This window comes from Haliaeetus albicilla, chromosome 14 (assembly GCF_947461875.1).
Source record: "Haliaeetus albicilla chromosome 14, bHalAlb1.1, whole genome shotgun sequence".
Taxonomy (NCBI): domain Eukaryota; kingdom Metazoa; phylum Chordata; class Aves; order Accipitriformes; family Accipitridae; genus Haliaeetus; species Haliaeetus albicilla.
In genome coordinates, this window is record NC_091496.1 from 16,614,331 (window position 1) to 16,638,622 (window position 24,292).

General features: G+C 42.0%; 1 protein-coding gene across 1 annotated transcript in view; it reads left to right on the plus strand.

Moving 5' to 3' along the window:
* Positions 1–864: 864 nt before the first annotated feature.
* The window catches only part of ABCD2 (ATP binding cassette subfamily D member 2), a 46,240-nt gene continuing 22,812 nt past the window's right edge, over positions 865–24,292 (plus strand). The window contains exons 1-6 of the mRNA XM_009927720.2: positions 865–2,075; positions 3,466–3,646; positions 7,199–7,320; positions 10,435–10,603; positions 13,309–13,403; positions 14,849–14,994. Of these exons, the coding sequence (XP_009926022.2) occupies positions 1,140–2,075; positions 3,466–3,646; positions 7,199–7,320; positions 10,435–10,603; positions 13,309–13,403; positions 14,849–14,994 (1,649 nt within the window). The 5' untranslated portion in view covers positions 865–1,139. The remainder of the gene's footprint in view (positions 2,076–3,465; positions 3,647–7,198; positions 7,321–10,434; positions 10,604–13,308; positions 13,404–14,848; positions 14,995–24,292) is intronic.

A 24,292-nucleotide genomic window follows, 5' to 3' on the forward strand; every position in this document is an offset into this window, starting at 1 on the left:
CTTCATTTTCAAAGTGTGGGAGGACCCAAAGTATTTTTCTTTAAGTTCTCTGATCCTCCCCCTGCAACTTCAAACACAATGCCTTTTCCAAACAAGTGAAGAAGTAGAAATTAAGAAAATAGGGAGAGAGAAAAACGAAGCAGCAAGACAACTGCCTTTCCTGTTAATTCCCCTGTGCAAGTTTAGCCTGGTTTTTTTTCCGCAGGGACCGTGCGAATCGGTCGGGGTTGTTTTTGTCCAATAACGCTGCAGGAGCACAACACCGGTTTCCTTTTGACGGGAGGACAGGAAATAAATCACGCGTATTTTGAAAGCGCTGCCCCGGAGACGCCGTGCCGCCGGGTCCCTCCCGCAGCCGCCCGCCCAAGATTTCCGACCGGAGGCTGCCCCTCGCCCACCGGCCCCGACCGCGCGCTGCCCTCGCCCGGGCCGGGCCGCCGCTCGCCCCGCACCGGGCGCCCCGGGGGAGGGCACGGGCGGGCGCCGGGGGTGACGCGGTGGCCGGCCGCCGCCGCCGCCGCCGCCGGGGCTGTCGCAGGGCCCGAGCTCTCGCCGCCGCCGCTGCCACCGCCCCCCCCCCCCCCGCGCCGCTGGCGGGGCCGCGGCCGGAGGCGGCGCCTGCTCCGCAGGGCAGGCGGAAGGAAAGGGCCGGCCGCAGCCCGAGGCGAGCCGGGGCGCTAGCGGGCCGAGCTGCGGGGACCCGCCGCGCAGCCGGGCCGAGCTGCGGGGGACCCGCTGTGACCCCGGGGCCGAGCGCGGGGGGGAGGGGGGGGGAGCCGCGCTGCCGCGCTGCCGCTGCCGGCCCCCGGGCCCCGAGCGGCCGGCCGCCGCCACGGCCCCGGGCGCGGTGCGGGGGAGCCGGGCCGCTGCCGGTGCCGCCCCGCGCGGCGCAGCCAATGGTGGTCGGCGGGGCGGGCTGCGCGGCGCCGGGCTGCGTCGTGCAACGCGCCGCGCTTTGAAGGCAGCCGTCGCCCCTCGGAGGGCAGGGCTCGCTCGGCTCCTGTCACGGCAGGGCGGCCGGCGGGGAGCCGGGGCCCCCGGCGGCCCGATGAAGACCCGGCGGGGCCGGCCTTCCCGCTGGGTATGAGCCGCCGTCGCTAAGGAGCGGCGCGAAGAAGCGGCGCCTCCGGCGGGGCAGGATGACCCACATGCTGCATGCGGCGGCCCGGCGGGTGCAATGGAGCAGGGCGAGCGCCGCGAAGAGGGCTGCGTGCCTGCTGGCTGCGGCGTACGGGCTCAGAATCCTCTACCCCATCATCCGCGGGCACGGGAAGCGGGCGGGCTGCAAGGGCGGCCCGCAGGACGCCGGCCGGGCTGAAGGGGGCCGGGAGGCGCCGCGCCGCCCCGGCAGCCGCGGCAGAGCCTCCCCGGCCGCCAACGCGGAATTCTTCAAGCAGCTGCTGGAACTTCGCAAGCTCTTCTTCCCGAAGCTGGTGAGCGCCGAGCTGGGCTTGCTCTGCCTCCACTCGGTCGCTCTGGTTTCCAGGACCTTCCTCTCCATCTATGTGGCCGCCCTCGACGGGAAGATCGTGAAGAGCATCGTGGAAAAGAAGCCCAGGAGCTTTGTCTGCAAATTAATCAAGTGGCTGATGATCGCGATCCCGGCCACTTTCGTGAACAGCACCATTCGGTACCTGGAGTGCAAGCTGGCCCTCGCCTTCCGCACGCGCCTGGTGGATCACGCCTATGAGACCTACTTTGCCAACCAGACTTACTACAGGGTGATCAGCATGGACGGGCGGCTGGCCAACCCCGACCAGTCCCTCACCGAGGACATCATGATGTTCTCACAGTCCGTGGCGCACCTCTACTCCAACCTCACCAAGCCCATCCTGGATGTTGTGCTCACCTCCTACACCCTCATCCGCACGGCGCGGTCCCGGGGGGCTAACCCCATCGGGCCCACGGTCCTGGCCGGGCTCGTCGTCTACGCTACGGCCCGCGTGCTCAAAGCCTGCTCACCCAAGTTTGGCACGCTGGTGGCCGAGGAGGCTCACAAGAAGGGCTATCTGCGCTTCATGCATTCACGCATCATTGCCAACGTGGAAGAGATCGCCTTTTACCGAGGGCACAAGGTAAGGAGGAGAGAAATTGGAGGGTGTTAGGGTTGCTCCTGCAGTGCCGGAGCCGCCCTGTGCTTCCCCTCCTGCCCTCTCCAAGCACTTTGGGTCCCTCTGACATTTAAACCTGTTTACAGCTAGCACTTCCCGTTTCTTGGGAAAATGCCGTCTCACAGGCGGTATCTGGGGGGGAGCGGACTGTAGTTCCCTTGGGCTCTGACAGTGTTCCTGTTTTGCAGCTGGTTCCTATGCTTTTCTAGAAAGCTAATCTCCGTTACTGTCGTCGTCCCCCCTGTCCCCCCCCGGTCCATTTTGCTAACTTTTCCAAGCTTTTTTTTTTTTTTCACCCCTGTTTATGAATTACCAGATTTAATGCTGCAGAAACAGCAACCAGGGCACACCAGAAAGTCGAGGGGAAAAAACTCTGTGATAGCACAGAGCACACCTTTGACACTCTTTTTACATAGCTAAGCAAAGATGTAGTCATCAGAGTCTTAAAATAGCTTAAGTACAGTACCTCAGCAGTCACAGTTACATAAACTAATGGCTTGTTTTAAAGCCACCTTATTAAGGAACTCTTCATATTTTTATTAGAAGTGAATTTTGGCTGTAACACCTTTCAAACACGGTGTGGAAAAAAAAGGTGTTCACGTGAAGTGAAAATGAAAGCTAGAAATGAGCCTGAAGTATTACTCTTTCAGTCCAAGCAATGATTATATAATGTAAATGGTTTATTTTGGTAGAAGCAATCATTCTCAAAAGCTGCCTATAGTAATGTTTTAAGTGCAGCTAAATTAAACATTTTTTTTCAGTTCCCACATACACTGTCTTGAACTGAATGCGTTATATCATACTGACTTGCAACTCTCTTTGACTTGTTAAACCTCTTGGGATAGTTCTCTCTTCCTCCAGACTGCTTGCAAACACAAGCAGCATTGGATTTCAGGGATCAGCTCTGCAACTTTAAGTCATTGGAGATAATTGATCCCCAAATGCTTTCCAGTACGAGGAGTTTCAGTTGCTGTGAAACTCTACAGCTGCAGCTTTATTAAAAGGATGTGGAATCAATCTTATTTTGGTTGTTTGAATCAGCTGTTGTGACTGCCTTGTATGTTGTTCTTGTATATATCAGAGAACTTAAAAGAACTGAAAAGCTGCCAATGTGCTATCGAGGGACGATAGCATACATCGTCCTGTAGCGTACACCAGGTCCACTGAATTCCATAAAGCTGTGCACTTTTGCTGTAAGACTGCAGCACTGTGAAAATAAAGTACTGTGCAGCGGATGTGACTCAGAAGTCACAGCCTTGGGTACCCGATTATTTCATGCACGTATGTGAATGTATCTTGTATGACATGTGCATCTTTGTTGCATTGTATAAATGTTTTTTTTTTTAAACTGTAGGTAGAAATGAAGCAACTGCAAAAAAGCTACAAGGCTTTGGCAGATCAAATGAATCTCATTTTGTCCAAACGTTTATGGTACATCATGATAGAGCAGTTCCTGATGAAGTATGTCTGGAGTAGCTGTGGTATGATTATGGTCGCTGTGCCCATCATCACCGCAACGGGATTTGCAGATGGCGGTAATACCATTTTTTACTTAATTTCTAAATGTTTCTTTAAAGTTACATCCTCAAAAGACTGTACTTCCCCTGAATGCCATTAGTATTTATTTATTATTCACAGACTTTATTACAATGTCTGTGTCTTGTGTGTAACTTTCAAGCATAGCAAGTCAGCTGAGGAAAGAGCAACGCAAAAGATCCAACTTTGAACATAAGCCTGATAAACAGCATGAATTCAGGGCTTAGAGGATCCTTGTGTCACGTGAGATTATAATGATAATTGCAGTCCTTTTTCACTAGCCACTGTTGGGATGACAGGCTGATTTTTGCAGCATCTCCTGCACTTTAAAAAATTATACTGTTAATTTTCCTTATCTCCTCCTTCCATAAACCATAGTGTAATTACAGGTAATTATTCTCTTATGTGTTGATCTGTTAGGAACCACTGTTTTTCCCTGACTCCCTGGGAGAAGAGAAGGTGAAATTCACTTTCTAGGCTTGGATGGTATCATTTTTGACATCCTATCACAGCTTTCCAGGAAGTGAAACAAGACTCAAGTAGTGTTGTTATTGCAGATGCTATTAAAAAAACCCCAAAGAGCAGAAAGAAAGGTAATTAAGGAGGGGTAGTGAAAGACAAGTGGGGAAGTTTGCCTCAGCAGGCTTCCTTATAAGCAATTAGAACCATAGAATATACTACAAATTCCATAGGAATGGAATTTTTAAGAACAGATCCTACTATGTCTGTGGAAGGATCAGTTCTAAGCTGGGTACATTTAATCAAGAATGAGTGAATTCTTTTCTGTGCAGCTCTCGGAAGTTACATTCCAAATCATGGCTGTCCAGCTGGATGAGCTTGGTTTGACCTGTAGGATGATTTTGTGCAGCCTGCACGTGGTTTAGCTTACTTGCAGTTGTGTTGGTACATGGCTGGGTGTTCAGCTGTCTGAGCCGCTGCCCATCACACGGCTCAGGAGGGCACTGTATCAGGACCCTGGCTGACATCCCGGTAACAGTTTCAGAAATATCAGGAGGTCCTATTCCAAACAGAAGAGTTTGTACAAAGCCAATACAAAGCCAGTTCACCTCACAGTGAAGGTTATCAGCACAACAGAAAAAGTGGTAAGTGCTAAGATGGGAATGAGTACAGTCAAGAAAAAGATCATTTAACCACACATTGTAAATACTTCCTTGGTATTACAGCATGAATTAAAAAAAGACTCATTTTCATGCTAAACTAAATAACAGTCCTGTTACTTATGAGTATTCTTTTGATAAATACTTTTCAAATGTGGGAGAAAAGAAAGACACAGCAGTGGCTCATGTTCTAAAGCAGAAGAGTATTTGCCACCAGCAACCTAAACTGTTAAAGCATGGGGCTTATTATGGAGACATGAGGCATATCATACTGATGGATCACAAACATAATACAAATCAACACTGTCGAGACCAGTTTGAAGTATAACAGGTATTCAAAGAATCAGGCAGACCTGAACTTACAATTGACCTGCTTGGGAAAACAGTGCTTTGTGCCTCAGCAGGTCAGATGCAAGTCTGTTCATATCTGAAGGAAGAAATAGTGGATGTATTACTTTAGGATAAATCACCAGAATCAGGGATATGTACAAAACCGGTACCATGACCAGACTTCAGACTAAAGGTGTAAAGCAATAGATTTTGTATACTTCTTCAGGACAAAAAAAAAAATACCCCACAATAAAAAGAAAAAAGAATCTTCTATGGCGGTCATATTTCTGACTGAAATTTGCTAATTCTATTACATATTTCAGGGAAGAAATTAACTGGCAAAGCCAAGATTCCCATTTGATAACATTTCTCATTCTTTTTTGTATTAAACCATTGGTGTTCCAAATGTTGGGTCTCTCATCAGCTTGTGGAAAGTAACTATTTTTGGAAGCAAGACTTTGATTTCTGTAGACACAGTGAACACTTATCTTTGTTTATAAAACAAGTGTGACTATCAATTACATAAATGAAGATGAAAAGGGAAATGTTAAATTCTGTATGAAACAGAGACAGTCTATCTGCCCTGTTACAATGCACCACTTCTTCAAACACAAGAGGCCAGCCATATGAAAAATGTTTTGGACAAAAAGTTCAAGAAGAGTAACCTTGGTGGGTTAGGAATGTAATATAAGAGCTTATGTTTTGGAACAGTGAAATGCTCATAAATTGTATATAATTTTAATTTTTCAAATACCCCTAAAATGACCGATACAGCGGTTTGTAGACATCTCTAAACTCTTGCTAGATGAGCTAGCCTGGGTGCTGGAAGCAGCTATCAGTAAATTCTGCATTTACAATGCAGGAGGAATGCTGCATTAGTGAGTTAAACCATACCCAATTCCTAAATGATTTAATTGCGGTGGTTCTACATAGCATGGGCTGCATGAGCTATAATCCCAACAAGACCAGCGAAAATTGGTTCTCTGAGAAGTAAGAAACAAATTATGAATTAGCTGGATTCTCCCTATCCCCTAAGTTTATTCTTCTTGGAGTGGAAATGACTTTTTAAAATAAGTGAGAACTACATGAGCAAGAATTTTGTAATCTCTCCCTTTGCAAGAGGTTTTCTGTCTTTCTTTTAAAAAAAGTATGCCTCTCATTGTGTCTCAAGTGGCTAGATTACATACAACTAGTTGACAGTGTACTGATGTTGTATATTTTAAGCTAAAAAATTTGAACATGTATCTCAATTAATTAAAATTGTTATTAAAAATATCTGAGGCCAGAAAGAGTAACATATAGATCATATATATATATATATATATGCAAAATTATTATGTAAGAATTTTAAAAAAGTTTTTCCTAAATTATCCATAGTGTATTTCGGTGACTCAGATGAGATTATGCAGGGATACCTTTATGGATGTGTAAATGAAAACAAAATAACATTTAGATTTAACTAATAAATACAGAAAGATACATCTGGGTTTGGCACTGCATGTAGATTTCTAGACACCAGATTTCTAGAATCTGATCTTGTTGGGGAGGTGAGACAGTTACTAAGTAAAATATATTGTTTGTTATACTCTTGCATTGCTTGACAGCCCATAAAATTAACAGTGGCATTACACCTGCAGGGAATTACCCCCAGATTTTCTTGACCATCAGCACTGTGCAAACATCACAGAGGACATTAATAATGATTGCTAATACAGGAGTTGCCACACTGGATCCACCTATTACCCTGCCTAGCCTGATGCCTAGCAGCAGCTTAGCTTAAAAAAGAAACTTCAGAAAAACTTTTTTTGTATTTTGAAAAATTTAGGTTGAATAAAAGGAAAATTATCTAGGTAGACAAATAGTATAAAAGAATAGGATGTTTTGCATAAGAAGATGAGTTCCATATACTCCCACTTATTCTTTGTTACCAAGCTATCTATGCTAGTTACATTCACCAATTCTTTTTGAAAGGTTGTCTTTGCAGAGTTAACTTTCTTTTAATTTAAAAGCTGTTCTAAAATGGCTCACATTCTAATCACAATTTAATTGGTAGAGATAATTTTCAGAAGAATATTTTAACAGAAAACTTTTTTTTACTTTTAGAATTGGAAGATGGCCAGAAACAGGCAATGGTTAGTGAAAGAACAGAAGCTTTTACTACATCACGAAACTTGCTGATTTCTGGAGCAGATGCTATTGAAAGGATTATGTCTTCATACAAAGAGGTACTGCACATCTGTCATACATGAAAGAGAAGAGAAAAAAAAGTAAAACAGAACTTCTATTTAATATCAAATGTAAAAAAAAAAAGTGCAAATTTTGAAGGCAAATTCTAATGCAACTGAATCTGTAGAGATCTTTGAACTGATAATTTGATCTTTAGAGTTAAGTCCACAAAGAGTCTAAAGTGCACAGCTGCCAGTGTGGTGCAACATGTAAATGTCACTTTTAATGCCTGTGTTCAGGTGCCATCAGAGAGCAATAGATGTTCCTGGAATGCGAGTGATAAAGGTTCAAATTCCTCCTCTGTTTGGAGCACAGGCCTGAATTCAGACTGTCTGTCTCCAATGTATTGGGACTCTTCTGTTGGAAGTGTCATAGAATCGTCGAATAGTTTGGGTTGGAAGGGACCGTTAAATGTCATCTAGTCCCCGTCCCTGCCTCCTGCAATGAGCAGGGACATCTTCAACTAGATCAGGTTGCTCAGAGCCCCATCCAAACTGACCTTGAATGTTTCCAGGGGTGGGGCATCTACTACCTCTCTGGGCAACCCATTCCAGTCATGTTTTGCATGAAACACAAAGAGAATTCAATACTTATTTCCTGGCCACCTAAAATGTAGGGCTGTTTTCAGTATCTTGTGAACCTGTTAAACTGTAAGTAATTTTGCAAAGTAGAGAAATTTTAGCAGGAAAAAATCCAACTTGGGACAGCAAATAGTCTAGAAGTACAGGATGTTTATCTGGAAGATCGGAGATGAGGTTTCAGGTCCTCACCCAAATTCCAATAAAGTTGGGCTTTCATCTGTGGTCTCCCCTGGGAGTTCCTCTAGTTGCCGGCTGTTAAACAAAAGAAAAGGGCAGTGCTGTTATCCTCCTCAACGTTTCCTTCTGAATATTGGTTCTGCATTTGTTAATTGGTTTTTGCTCATCCCTTTGGTGGGGACCCCTTTTCCCAGTGCAGTGTGAGGAGGCACGCATTAGCTAGGCAACTAATCAAAGATTATGGATTCCATTACTTGGAATCCAGCCATAATAGCTACAGCTTTGTAAATTGGAGGAGGAGGGGTAGTTTGGTGCCTTATGATATGGACTCTGACAAAGCCAGAGCCTGTGCTTTTTTCAGAAGGAGTTCTTCTAATGGACTGTGATTTTGACCTATGCTCCTTTAGCTGTTCCCTTGCTTGGCCCCTGCTCTAAAGATACTGCCAGATAACCTATTATACACTGATGTAATTTCTATTTTATTTTCAACATTTAAGTAATTTGTATAATGTACATGAGGAGTTACAAACATTGTGGTTTTATTTTTTGGAAACAAAAATACCCACAAAGTAGTAGGAACAACTGAACAAACTCACTTTGTTTATAACATGGTGAGATTTTAATCCAGACAGCATGAGATCAAAGACCAGTTCTATGAATTTCCACCTTAATTTTACATTATATTTCTCTTCAAGTGACACTGTGGTACTTTAACCACATTGTCATTCCCATTTCTTGATTCAGGCAGTTTCAAAGGACAGTGTACTTCAATCCACTTCAAGTGGTAGTGAAGTTCCAATTCTTGCCCAATGCACCAAAGCAGCCTCCTTCCAGTCAGTGTAATTCAGGATGCAGATGAGGTGGGCTCAACTTTTCTTTGCAGGTCAATAGTTTAGATGGTAGTATTTAGTGTTTTGACAAAGTGAGCTTGTAGGGCCGTGGTTTAGAAACTTACTACTAGTTATGTTTCTTCCTGGGCACAGTTGGTCCAAGTTGCGTTCATCACATGCAGGATTCTCTCCATCAAATACCACTGCCGACGCTGTGTGGAGCACTCAGTCCTGGCATGAGCTCCCACTGAAACTGCTGGAAAGACTCCAGCGTGGAGAATGATGTTACAGCTCCTGTGTACTACCTACTGCCTCAAGTGGTGTTAGCCTGATACTTTCACAGCTGTTAATGCAATTACCAATAGTGCAAAACAATGTACAGTTGATGGAGTTGAAACATTGAGTGTTTTAAACTGAGTTTTTCGAGATGTTGCGTACTTGTTAACCTGCAGTGGAGTGATGGCCATGTGGCCAGAGACAGTCTATCTGTCTCTGATAGTGAAATTTATAGAGAATTTTATTTTGGAATTATGTACACCATAGCAGGTGAACTCAATCATGGGGTGTATGTGTTTAACCACAAACTAATGATTTTATAATCTCAAACTCATTTTCTCACTATTCTTGTCTTGCTCTCTGCATTTAGTATAAAAATTCATCCTTTTAAAACCATCTAATAATACATTTATAGTAAGGTCCCCAGGTTTAATTCTTTGCTGTCAGCAGATGGAGGCAGCTCTTTTGGAGCTCTTGGTGGTGTCACTGCGCACAAATAGGAAGTTATCAGGTCCAAAGATCTGTTGTTTCTGTCTTCACCAGGTGGAAATTGTGACAAAAGGACCAAAAAAAGGAGAAAGTCTTTTAAGAGACCTCACCATCTTAAAAATGCCCAGTTCTAATCCAAGGTCTCAGATTTAGCTCTGATACTCTAACATGCAGTTGACAGAAGAATAATTTCTTCTTTGTACTGTTTTTTAGATTAGGATGCCCTGGTGCTACCTGTTTTACACAGAAAAGCACATCTTTCCTACAGGAGGTTTCAGGAATACAGGGAAGTAAACATAAATAATTATAGATGCCAGTTTTCCTCACTTCTGTGGACCTTTATTTTGCTGGCAAATGCAGAGATTTTGTTTTTCTCTTGTATGATAAGCTCTCTGTTTTCAGATATTCTAGTAGCTATTCTCTGCTGATTGAAGACTCTACTGATCCATGGAAAAGAGCAGTCTCTGCAACCTCCTCATTTACTGGAGCTATCATAGCTTACATTGGCTGAAATCTGTCCCCCTCAAACTGTCTCTGTCTGCTGGCTGGTAGGAGCTGTGAGTGGCATATGGGTTAGCACAGAATCTCAAGGAATGAAAATTGATAGGCGTTGAAAGATGCATCATTGATCCTTCCAGAATAGCATTTGAGAAACACTGACTCAGAATAGCTGGGAATGTTTTTCATGACTCTTTGGCCAAACTTTTCATTTATAGAATTTGTGAAGTATAACTGAAATGGGGCATTTGTTGTTTCTCAGGTTACTGAGCTAGCAGGCTACACTGCCCGTGTCTACAACATGTTTTCAGTCTTTGATGAGGTGAAGAGAGGCATTTACAAAAGAACTGCAGTTATTCAAGGGTCTGAAAACAACAGCAAGAATGAAGATAAAGCAGAATTACACATCAATGGGCCCTTAGAAATCAAAGGTAATTAATTCATATTTGGATGTATTTCCCTGTGTGTGGGGCCGGTGCAGTGGAACAGGAGGTGAACAGAGGTTTTGTTTCTACAACAGATCAGCCTCTCAGCCTTAATGCCCCAGAGACCATGTTGCCTTCCATTTTAACCTCCTGCTATTTTGTAACTCTGTGCTTTTCTAAGGCACAAGATTGCTCAAATGTTTTCGGTGAAAACTTCCAATGAAAAAGGCATTTCAACTATACTATTATTGGTGGTGGTGGTACTATTATTCTTACAGGGACGGTGCCTGCTTTCCTCAGACACTTTATTTTTTTCAGAAAACTGAGACTGTAACATTTTCATCTTCAAACACCACATTATTTTGTTTGGGGTAGCAGGGAAAGATAGATTGGTTCAGTAGTTTTTGACGAAAATACTACTTTGTCTTCAGAGACTAAAGATCAGCGTGTGCTCATTTTTTCATAATTTAGTGGGAATTTTCAACTGAAAATGTGCTGACAACTTTACCCTTCCCCTCACCTCCCAAATGATCTGATCAATATATACCTTATCCCTCCTGTCCCTATCCTGTATCTTTCTGGTGCCACTATCTTTCTGTCTCCACCCTCCCCAAAGCATTTTCTGTGTACATCCATTTCTTACCGTGCTCCATTATGTGCCACCTCTCTCTTCCTCTTGTGTCCAGCTTCTCTCTGAGGTACTTAAAGACAGCTTTTGCAATGGGCTTTTCCCAGTTTTCCCAACAGACCCCTTCTGCTTCTCCCTTCTGTGGTGCTGAAAAGCCTCATTCCCTCCCTTTGGCTTCTGGAAACTTAAACCCCGGTAGAGTTGAAGGCACCAAAGTGCTCTTTATGAAATAGCTGCTTTCAACAATTTTAACAGTGCTGCCCTTCAGCACAGATTTCTCAAAGGTCCTCGCTCCTTTTCTTTCTCTGGAGCCTTTTCCTAAGATTTGATTCCCGTACAGTCAGACATTTCATCCAGCCTGAATTCCTTCTAAGTTGTGGTGACTAGTGTTTGCTCCTGAGTCATTGTAGGCTCTCAGAGGCAGCTAGCCAAGACCAAGCACTGTGCACCAGGACTTAAGTAGAATTTAGGCCAGAGGAATCTAGGCCACAGGCTCCACACTTTTTATGACAAGTCCCATTGTAATACTGTTTTTCCTCCTTTCTTTTGATCTTGATACTTAAGAAATCCCTGCAGAGTGGATTTGTATGTGGATAAAAGTACACGTGCTCACATACGTATATGTGTCTGCATTGTTAGAAAAGAAAAATCTTAATATTCAGCTTCCCCACAGACTCTTTGAACACATACTACTTATTTCCTTTTGAATCATCCAATATAAGTTTATGTGACAAAGGGATGTCTGTTTTGTGCCTTGCATTTACTGTTGTCAGTAAGAGCATTGTGAAAATATGAAAACTATTAGAATATTTTTAACTGATAATAATATTGCCTTATACATAGTGTATCTGATAATTCAGAGTTTTAAAGTTGAAATAGAATTTTGTACATCTTGTACAAATACTGTCAAATTGTACTTCTGGTTACACATAATTATTCTGTAAAAGCATGCTAAACTTGCAATCAAACACTGTGAAGTTAGGAAATGAGAATTAAGTTTACTTAATACTTACTTAGATTACTATTTTTTATCATAGATTTATTTTAACTAGAATTTCTCCACTGTACCCAAGTAGTTCTTTTTTAACAGCAAAACACTTTCATTTTCCATAATCTCATGTTGGACACCACAGAACTGTTTTAAATAAAACTTATTTTGTCCTTTTGTAATAAACTCAACTTTTCCTTAGTTCCATTTTTCTATGTTCACATTAGTCTAACTTATAAAATAAGCAGCCTTCTAATACAAGAGAAATCTTTCCTTTGAATCTTGTCTGTAAAGGTAATTTCTGATGTTTGTCTAGGACCCCATCTGTTTGGGTTCTGTTAGAGAAACCCATTAACAGGCAACTGAGAAGTTAGAGTTGGTTTCATTTTTTTACTGTTTACAGAAGAATTTATTTCAAAGTCCTTGTGTTACAGTGTATCCAAATGTCCAACTGAGAGTGTATATTTAGATTTGCCAGAAATCCAAATAGTAAGTGTAGCTACTGGAGTGAAGTGTTATGTGGGTTTCCGCAAATACTTACAAGACACGTTTACAGTGTCTGTGGCTTCAAAAAGAGGTGGAAGCAAGCCATTAAGTATTCTCTCCCTTACTGTCATTGCTGGAGAAGACTGAACTGGGCTCTGAGTTTCAGAGCTGGTAGTGAAAGTAGATTCCATTTTCTAATTAAATCCTCAAGAGAAGGTAAACTGCTCTGCCTGTGGCTAAGGCTGTCCTTGAACTTTTTTTACTGGTTGATACCAACCACGTATTTAAAACAAAATACAGTAAATACAGGTAGAATGTGAATAAACATGTCTTTATAGTGCATTTTGTATTGATGATACCTACTGTGCATTATACTTGTGATCAAATTTAGGATTCACTGCACACTCCTGGCTACTGCTGACTGTCTTTCTGACTAGCTAAGATTTATTATCCAGATTTTCCACAAGGGGAACCTGGAGCACATAAAAGAGTTGTTTGAAACTCACCAATTTATACTTCTCAGCCATGCACAGGGACTGTCACATATCATTGCCTAATGGAAGGTTTCACAAACTCCAATTATTTTTGGTGTTTTTTTTTTCTTTCTAGGGAAAGTTATTGATGTTGATCATGGAATTATTTGTGAAAATGTTCCTATTATTACTCCAAATGGCGATGTGGTGGTTTCCGGACTAAACTTCAAAGTAAGATGATATGCAAGAATCTTCTGATTGTTGCCATCACATTAACACAAACAGCACAGAATTCATGTACCTTATGTTAAGTACTTGGAGGAGCATATGGATAAAAGGGGAAGTCCAGAAAGGTAGGCATAGTAGCTCAATAGAGGCAGACATACGTAGTTTATCCTCCTCAAAGAAAGAGAAGAGAGGATTTCTGATGCTGTTGCCAGGTGAAAAACCAACCTGACATTTTCAAAGGTGTATATGGGAGTCTGCATCCATCTTTGCTTAATTTCAATGAAATTGGGATGCTTTACTCACATAGGCTCCTTTAAAAGTGTGAGTTCACAGCAACAGTGAAAAAATTGAGTCTGTGGTTTTGCTTGATCACTACAAAGAGCAATACTAACTAATAGTTGACAGCATAGTTTGCAAGCCCAACCGTGGAGTCTTTACTCAGTAAAACTTGTATTGTTTTTAAAAAAGTATTCCAGATACCACTCGGTAGCTGCTCACAGTTTTAATGGATGACCTCTACTGAATTACTCCCATATATATCCTGATCTTATGTTCCAGTGCAGATGTTGTTATTTTAAAAAACAGTTGAAGTTATCGGAACACTAACATGAATAATTCCAGCAGGTCTTTTAATTAACTTAATTAAGTCTGCTAAAGCAGAGTGTTCCTCTTGCCATCTCTTTGGTATAGGAATTAGCAACTAGGAGGACAGGGTCCTAACTATGGCAAAACTTGCAATGGCTTCAGTGTAGCAATTTCAGATTTGTAAAATGACAACTTTATGGTCAAGTAGACAGTTGTATTTTATTCATTTTGCTCAAGAGACAAAAACAACAGAAAGCATAACAGTCAATAAATTTATGTAAAGCATAGACAATGACATTGTGATTATGCATAAATATACACTCATATATACACGGGGTAATATTCAGATGAGAAAAATAAGTGCATCACAGCCAAAATAACACTGGTAATTAAGTGGGAAAGGGCAATGTGAAGTAAATTTTCCAAAACATTTGATCGGGCTCCCATAGCTTAAATTAATATCACTGATGGGCATAGCACTGCTCTGTACGCTGTTAACACCTTTGGACCTAATCTGCATTAGAATAATAGATTCTGACTGTGGTGTATTGACATAATCAGTGTATAAAATCAGTGATATAATCACTGTAGTTTATAGAAAGTTTTATCAGTTTTATCAGTGATATAATCACTGTAGTTTATAGAAAGAGTCAGACATTATAGAAATTATTTTCATTATTTCAGCCCATATATTATACCCAATGCCACTGTTTCCAGAATAGTTGCATAAATATGTGCAAGTAATTATGAAATAGGTTGATAATTTGATATAAATGCTCACATAACTCCCTCTAGGGGTCTTAAACTGTCTTGTGCCACATATACTGCATAGTAACATCTTTGCATTTTCATTGCTATTGTAGGTGCAGGAGGGGATGCATCTTTTAATCACTGGGCCCAACGGCTGTGGAAAGAGTTCGCTCTTCAGAATTTTAAGTGGTTTGTGGCCTGTGTACGAAGGAGTTCTCTACAAACCCCCTCCACAGCACATGTTTTATATACCACAAAGGTATGTCTTTTGCCTAAGGTGATACCTTTTTTCTAGTTACATGACTTTTAACCCTGCTTCTCTCATTTTCAATCTGTGATATGTACACCCAAGTTAAAAGGTGGTAAGCACCACCTCAGCTGTGTGGAGAGTGCTAAAAAAAAAGATCCCTTCTCGCTGGTGATGCAAATCTTCAGTCATTGGAAAGGGATCACATACACTCGTGATGGAGCTTATGCTTCCCTGATGGCTAAAGTCCTGGATGATTTAGATCATGGGAACAGACTGGAATCTGAAAGAAATTTGAAATAGACCTAATAGATCTTAATTCTGATTTCACTTTAAAACCAAAGATCAAAACAAGTGAGAGTGTTTTGGTTCCTAAATGTTGAATTGTTCAAAATAATTTTCAAAACTTCAACTTTTACACTACAAGACCAGAATCCAATCCAAAATTAACTGCAGATTGCCTTTTTAATAATATGTGCTCATTTCACTAGGGGAAACATGGCTTTTTTGTGCTTCGTTTGTATTCTGACTTGCTGTTGGACTCTCAGAACATAATTTAATGCAATTGATTCTAGAATATCTCCTTAGAGACTTCTAACTAGGTTGTTTTGCAAAAGCAAAATCAAACACTGAGAATCTTTGATTGCTTTCTTTAGTTCATTTCTTCCATGAATACCTCTTTTGCCCATGGGTACCGTTTGTAGTCTTGTTTAAAAAGTACAAGCTATTAAGCTGAATGGAGAATACTAACTGATGAGTAGATTTTCCCTGCTGCAGGTGAAGGTAACAAAGAACATTTATCCATTATTTTTTCAAATATATGTATAATTTATTGCTAGCCATTGTCATTTTTCTGAGCCGTTCAAGGGTTTCATTCAGGAATTTGGAGCAAAATGCTTTACTAAATGTTTTTCAGAACAATATTTCAGAATTCCCATTGTGCAGGACATTCTTAAAATCAGTTTTATTCTTAGGCAGAACAAAAGCTATTCTGAATTTTTTTTTTTTTTTGAGAAAAACTTGAGTTTCAGTCACTTCTGTCCTCTGTGTGATCCCAGCCCCTTCTCAGATCAACATCTAAGGCTGGCTTGCCTACAGCCCTTCCCCTTATGTCCCCTTAATTCTGTGAAAGCAAACAGACTGACATTGCATTCAGGCAGATTTGCCAAGGTGCTGGGTGAGGGGATTGAATCACATCTGCTGGGTTTTCATTTCCATAAACATGGTTCTTTGTTAGCTGTTTCCCCTAACTTTGCAGTGCTGGGGAGTTTGTCCAGCAGACCTCTTCTTTGGAACATGTCAAAACTTTTGGTCAGAAACTGAGATTCAACCAGCATCTTTGCAGCCCTCTGTGACCAAAGCCGTATAGGGATTGGCATGTCATCTTTGCAGTGTACCCCGAAGGTATCACTCGTAAGCAGTCCATCCTAATAGCATCCCCCTGGAGAAAGGGTGCTGCTGTGTTGTCTTTGGGACATCTAAGTGACATTGCCATGGCTTGGTTCTGTGCCTCTGTGTGAGCTACACCTTGGCTGTGGCTGAAGGTTTTGAAGTCTACTTTGGGGGACAGTTCAGCTGTGTCAGTATGGGTTCTGTAGGCTTGGAAGCTTGGTCTGTCTCTCTTAAGTGTCTTGTATTTGGAAAGGGACTGAGAGACTGAGTCTTGTAGGGATTTGTGGGTGAATGTGGCTGAAGGGGTTGATATAGGACAGCAGTCAATCAACATTGTTTGTTAGGATGTTCTTGAGGATCCTGAGTTGCTTTTTTGCCCCTCAAATTTGTTTTTGTTCTTTGGACTTACAGAGTCTTAGATGAATATCTGAGACACTAAGAATGACTTGAAGGAGATTTCAGTTTTAAAATGAAGTTTATGTGTTTCTCGACCAGATTTGCAACAGATTTACTGGATTTTTAGGGCTTTTGTGTGGATTGCCTTATGTGGTCCAGGCATTTTTTTCTGCCTCTATTCTACTTCTGAGTGTTTTAACAGTTCATTTATTTATGGCCTAAATAAATTACCCATTCAGTTGGGTTTTTTTGTCTGTCCCTGCCTCTAGAATACATTTCGAATTTTTGTAGTGGTTTGTAAATTGTTCTGAAGTCCCCAAATTAAAGCAGCTTGTTTTGGAAGGTCCTGCCGGTGCAACCATTTTGCTTATTAACCCTATACAAATTGCTGCTTGGTCAGGTTTACCTTCTCTTTGTTTAATTTTTTAGACATAATTCTAAAACTTCAGACTGGAAAAGATAGTGCCCTGCCTACATTTCATCATGTATGTATTTCAGCATAACTTTAGGGAAAATCTGTGTTCTGGACTGAGAGGATCTGAGAGGTGGTAGGATGGTATCACCTGGATTCAACCTACCTGACTCTTTTGTTTGGTGGGTAGGTGAAAACTGTGGTATAGCAGAAGGCCCTTGAATTGGTGGGTATCCATCAGAGCAGCAAGTTAGAATGACATCACTGTGTTTAAGTATAAACATTATGTCTCTGGTTTAAGAACATGGGAGATGGCTCTCCATGAGTGGACACAGTTACCATTGAGCCTGGTAAGAGCTTACTCCGGCGTGGCTGTGGCTGAATGTAATTCTGCATCAGCCCTCTTTGAGTCAAATGGAGGAACCTCATCTGCACACAGTGAATTGTGGAGAATGCAGTGACTAATAAATAACAAAATACTCCACAGTAAATAGGAGCTCACTGAAAAGATTATTTTTTCATCTCTGTAATGTTCCAGTGAGGTATTCCAGAAATGCCTGGGAAATCATGTGTCTTTACCAAGTTCAAAAGTTACACACAAAGGTATGATTTATTAAAAAGTGAATTATCTCATTTTACTCTAAATTTAATCAGCACTGCAAAGACTTTGTAGTTAGCTTTACTTAGCAGTATGTAGGCTTTAAAACAGAGCCGTAAGAGTCCCTGTCTTTCTATCTTTTTAGATTGCTTAGCATCATTATACCACTTTTTTTAGATTTTACTATGAATCATTGTGAGATTTTTTTTCTCCCCTTATATTGGGCCAGGTGTCCTGGTTTCAGCTGGAATAAAGTTAATTTTCTTCCTAGTAGCTGGTTTAGTGCTGTGTTTTGGATTTAGTATGAGAATGATGTTGATAACACACTGATGGTTTAGTTGTTGCTAAGTAGTGTTTACACTAAATCAAGGACTTCTCAGCTTCTCATACTGCCCTGCCAGCGGAGGCTGGGAGTGCACAAGGAGTTGGGAGGGGGCACAGCCAGGACAAATGAGCCAAAGGGGTATTCCATACCATGTGATGCCGTGCCCAGTATATAAACTGGGGGGAGTTGGCCAGGGGATGCTGTGGCTGAGGGATTGGCTGGGCATTAGTCAGTGGGTGGTGAGGTGAGCAATTGCATTGGGCATCACTCGGGTTTTTTTGATTTTTCTCCCCCGTCCCACTGCAGGGGCGGGGGGGGGCGGGGAGTGAGCAAGCGGCTGTGTGCTCCTTAGTTGCTGGCTGGGGTTAAACCATGACTCCAGGCCATGTAGAATTTGTCCTTAATCAGTCACAGTTCTGGTGGTCGCTGATCGGACAAATTGCCGTTTTGGGGGACAGGGAGAGAGAAGCCCAGGGATTTCTGTGAGTGTGGCTCTGCTGCTGTCTGTGACAGGCCTGTAAAAGAGGAGGGTGGGCAGAAGAGGGGGAGGCTTTAAGCAGTCCAACATCACATTGGTGCCAGAAGCAGCTTGTTTTCAAGGATGGATCTGTGCTAGGAACTGGTCACAGCTCAACAAGTTGTCACAGCTCATTGGAGCCTCAGTAGGTGCCAGAGTGTGTGCTCTTACCCCTTCTTCCACTTTCTTGTCCCTCTTTTGCAAAGTAAAATTCCTTTGTGTTAAACACCTCTTTGCATTCCTCTTTTAATTAAGCGGTCAAGAAGGTAGCATGAATGAAAAAATAAATACTTGTGGGTGCTCTAGTTGGTAAGGAATCGTGATTCAAATCAGAATTCAGAAACTTAATTTAAAAAAATAAATAATTAACAAAAATATGTAGTGGGTAGCGTGAGTATGGATGCTAAAGATATGACCACAAGATGTGTATGTAGCACTTACGGAATTAAAGCAGCAGTCAATCCTTTCATAGTATATCAGCACTATATCTGAAGGTAGCCTGATTTCTCCTGACTGTGCCCTGTTCCTGCTCTGTCGGTCTTAAACATGGGAGGAGACTCCACCTCCGTGGAATTAGTGAGCTCTAGCATACAATTCCTAAAATTTACTCCAGCTCTTTTTGCTCTCAAACTAAAAGTCTCAGCTTTTTCAGTTGTAAGGAAACACAGATTCTGCACATGTTGTCTCTTGTTTCCTTAGTTCTCCCTCCTTTGATATAAACGCCAGCAGATTTGCACTCCTACATGCTTGCAGGTTACCTTGACAACACCACAGGAATATTCCTCAATATCTCTGCACCATAAAGCTGCAGTAAAGCTGTAATCACCACTGGGTTATTGATATAAATTATTAATCATTTTCTGCCAGCTGTGTGTTATTGTCTTATTTGCATGGAGGAATGTCTTATGCAGTCTCTGTTAGTTCCATAACCTTCTGTCACGACTCTCAAGTCTTCCTAGCACAGCACATATCTAAAACGTCCATCAGCATTTTCTCTGTCTTTCTTGAGGACTGATTCACTGATTCACCTTCATAGAGCTCGGAGTAATTCTTAATCCACTGTACTTCTTTCTCCTGGTCCATTGTTACTGTTTTTTCTCTCCAGCTTGCTTCTACTATAATTTGGGTATTTTTGTGAGAGGGACATGTGTCTCCAGTAGTATGCATAGTTTCTCTGTAATTCTGTGTGCCATTCTAGTAGAAGGCCAACCCTGACCACTTTCTCAGTGGTCACAGTGACAGTCCAATTCTGTATTCTTTCTCTCTTTCTATTGCTCATTCAAGTAGATCTCTAATATTTCTTTCCTTCACCACCAGGCTTGTCAGATGCTAAAATGGAGGCAACCAAAGATGCCCTAATATCAAAGGTTGTTTGTTCTTCATCATTTAAGATTTATGTACCTCTGTCTTGCTGTCTTCTTATTAATGCTAGGACAGTACGGAACATAACAGTTTAAAGGTTTATCTGACCCTCCTAAGCTGTTTGTTTTTGCATATGTCTGCTCTATTTCTGGTATTTTATCTGGGGTTCCTTTACAAGTCATTTCCTATCTGGTATTTTTCCTTCTGTATTCTAAAAATATCCTTGGCTACTAAACAAAATTGCATCAGCTATAAAGATATATTTCCTCTCCTTAACTAATGCAAATGTCTAATGTGATTTTCCTAAGCAGTCCAAGGATATTCATCATATAGATGAAACCAAGCAAGAATATTTCAGTTCTAAGTGATATAAATAATAAAGTGATAACATAAAAGTCATTTTTTACATTATAAGCACATGAAATTTTGAAGATTATAGCATGATTCAAATGTTATCTTAAGCGTGGAGGTAGTTAGTAGTGGCCACTGTCATTAAAATGTGTTTGTTTCCTAAGACAGTTCTTGACTACCTAAACAATTTAATCTTGCAAAATTGTTGTGTTTACTTTCAGAAACCCTATACTACGTATGAAAGTATGTGCATATGTAGTATGTATATATATGGTTCTTCTGTATTAGACTACTTTCTCATTAGCGTGTGGTCTGTTAGAGAAGTAGCCCAAATGGAGTGCTGTGCAAATATGCCTACGTGCGTTCTGTTGCCTCATCTCATTGAGACTGACTCAGATGTCTCTATGCTATGTTGTATTTTGCACATCCTAATTTCTTGTCAGGTCATACTGCTCTGTCTTTAACTATGATCGCTTTAGTTGGGTCAGCTGCAGTTAAACTGTACTCTGACTGCGCATGCCAACGTTGCGCTAGCGGTTGTCATTGACCTTCAGCATTTTGCTGATAGTATACCACCACATTGACTCGTTCCTTCAGTACTTTGCCATCAGTTCATGTCATGCTGTATAGATATCTACTCCCTTGCACACTGCATCTATCTGTCATACTGTTATCAAGTTCATGGTGCTCCTTGACAGATGAGAAAAAGGTCTGTGGTAGGTAGCGTTAACACAAAACATAACATAACATACTTCAGTTATGCATACTATTTTGATATAGGTTTGCTTTAACAAATTGACTGCTACTTTGTATCTTCTTTTTTCTTTATTGAAATGAATCAATTCAAGACAGTTAACTCAGTATTCTGCTGTTCATTAAAAAGTGTGGCCTTGAATCTAAGAGGGCTGTTAGGCTATCCCCTCAACCAGGGCACAGCTTTTCCCATTTCATCTTACTGGGACTTGCATAGAAATGCTTGCACTTCTGCTTCCCGATTGAAGGAGGTCCTGTCTTGTCTCACCTACAACAGGAGAGTTCTTGTCTTGCTGCTATGTAGGTTAGCTGAAGCTTTGCCTGCCAGGATCACTGGGAGACCTCTCCATTTGAAGGCTCACTCACAGCTGTAAAGTTTGAAGGTTTTTAATTAGGTCTATGTGCTGACTGATCACAAGTAATGACAGTACCTCTCGGTAGCACATTGTGAACAAGATTCACCTATGCTAATAGTCAGAGGTGGAAAACAGCTTTATGGATTAGCTGCTACTCCTCCCTCTCAAGCCATGCAAAGTGCCTTCCTTACTGGCCAGACACAAGAGTCAGCTAATTAAAGCACAGCTTACAAGTCTTTTCTGTTATTAGGCAAAGTGTTGCAGAAATCCCAGACTGAAGGCTTTAGTCAGCTTGCTGCATTGGGGTTTAGTTTAGATTTAAAATGTATTTACATAAATCCAACACCAGTCTTAAAGGCTACAGCTAAACTGATGTTTGTGAAAGACTTCAGCATGCCCTGAGGTTTTGATCCCTCAATCCCTTCAGACTGGGGGCATCTCTGGAGCAAGCTGCAGCTATGTGAGATACCAAGAGGACTAAACGTGGGTGAGGAACTGAGATGTGTTGATACATACACAACTTTTACTCCATATGGAGACTTGTGCGTTTCCTAGTGGGCAGCTGTCTGAAACACAGAAGCCAGTACCACACTTGATACAAATGAAGACTCTTTTTGACAAGTTTGAATCACCAAGGAAGTCCAAGCTTGATTTGGTATGAGCTTTCAGTATCGTCTCTTATCTACTGGTGGTCTTTTCAGTTGAAGTAGGTTCTATTATTACGACCTTCTGTATGGATGGATGGCAAGACTTCATTCTCCAGATCATGGAGATGTCTCACTTAAAGCACAATGTGGTCACTTAACTTTATGCAAGCCAAGTCCCTTTTGTTTGTGATCCATACAAGAACTTGATCATTCAGAGGATTAAGATCCACTCAGTAACTCACTGCATTCCTACCAAGTGACACATACACAGAGGTATAATGTAAAGTGCTGTCAGCTGCACGTCTAATTAAATGCCATGATGTATATGCAACTAAAAGGTGAAATCCATTCTTGTAATCAAAGCAGCATCCCTTCTATTTTGAGTATTGCTTCAGTACTAAGCACATAAATATTGTTTTGGATCCTGCACAAAAGTGGGTGTCACTAATATGTAGAGCTTCCTCTATTTACATTTTTTTGAGATGTTTTCCTCAGTGTTACAGAAGAGCTAAATTTTTGTCTGCAAGGTTGCACAGTTGCAGGAGTATTTCTACTAGGACCTCTGGCAGTCAGCTGCTCTGTGTTTCATAACGTATTTTGGACACCATGTTCTTGCCAGCATGAGCTTGCAATGCCTCCAGCCCTCACTTGCTTCTTTTGATAGGATTTTGAATATCAAAAGTCCTCCTTTAGCACCAATAATTACATGTTGTCTGTACCACCTTTCCAGGCATCCATGTATGTGCCAGACAGTTTATGGAACTTCATTTAAAAGCAGGGAAATGTAGGCTTTGTAATGCATTAATTAAAATTCCTTTTATTAGAGATAAGGAATACGTCAATAGCATAGATAATCACAGAATCACAGGCTGGTTGAGGTTGGAAGGGACCTCTGGAGGTCATCTGGTCCAGTCCCCTGCTCAAGCAGGGCCACCTAGAGCTGTTTGCCCATGACCATGTCCAGATGGCTTTTGAGTATCTCCAAGGATTGGGACTCCACAGCTTCTCTGGGCAACTTGTTCCAGAGCTTGATCACCCTCACAGTGAAAAATTGTTTCCTGATGCTCAGATGGCATCTCCTATTTCAGTTTGTGCCCATTGCCTCTGGTCCTGTCACTGGGCACTGCTGAGAAAAGCCCGGCTGTCCTCTTTGCACCGTCCCTTCAGGTATTTATATACATTGATGAGATCCCCCTGAGCCTTCTCTTCTCCAGGCCGAACAGTCCCAGCTCTCTCAGCCTTTCGTCACAGGAGAGGTGCTCCAGTCCCTTTATCATCTTTGTGGCACTTAGGTCCCATCAGATGCTAGGAACCCAGCACTGGGCAGCATCAGACGGACCTCTAGTCACAGCATGGCATGCTGCACTTGATCTCATCCGTGCTAAGGTTCATTGGTGTTATGGTCTTTAGCGCTCTGATAGGATTTTCTTGGAAGTAAACAATTCCATTTATCATTTCTACTGCCAAACAAAAGAATGTTAGCATGAGAACATGCTGCTTTACTTCAAGATAAACACAAGGACACGCAGGTGGTGTCATTGCTGGTGCCAAGTGGGAGCTTCTTGCAGGCTCCTCCGTTACGATTAGCCAGCAGAGTTTATCCTGCAGCCAAGTGATAAGTGCAGCACAGCCCAGGCCTGAAGGCCAAGTTATGTGTGCAGCGCAGCCCAGCGCGGTGCAGCGAAGTATAGCACAGGCCTGTGCCCACTCAGGTCAACTCTTCTGCGGGTCGCTAACTCCTCAATGCACAGCAGTCCTCCAGTTCAGATCACTGCAGCCGTTCGTCCTGTGTCCTAGGACAAACATGTGAGACACATGAGACCTACTGGAGGTACCAGTTCACTAGAGGACTCTGTTTACTACAAAGAGAGCCTGGGGCGACTAACTCAGACTTGGATGAGTAACTTTGAGGTGAGATGAGTCTCTTCTGCAAATAATGCTGAGTAGTCCCCAGAACACTGGATTTTCAGTTCTTTGTTCTTGAGTCATTAATTATGTCATGGTCTCATGGGAGCATGTAGCAGGTGGTTTTTTTCTGCAGTTCAGCATGTGTGCACTAGCCTACCTTAGAGGGGAGCGTGTCTTTCCCAAGAGGGAAGACTTTTCCAGGCTTGTTTATCTGCCTAACATTTTGCATTAATTATACCCTATCAATTTTACTTTCTGCTAGAGATTACTACAGCTCCCTTGTGGCTGCTTCA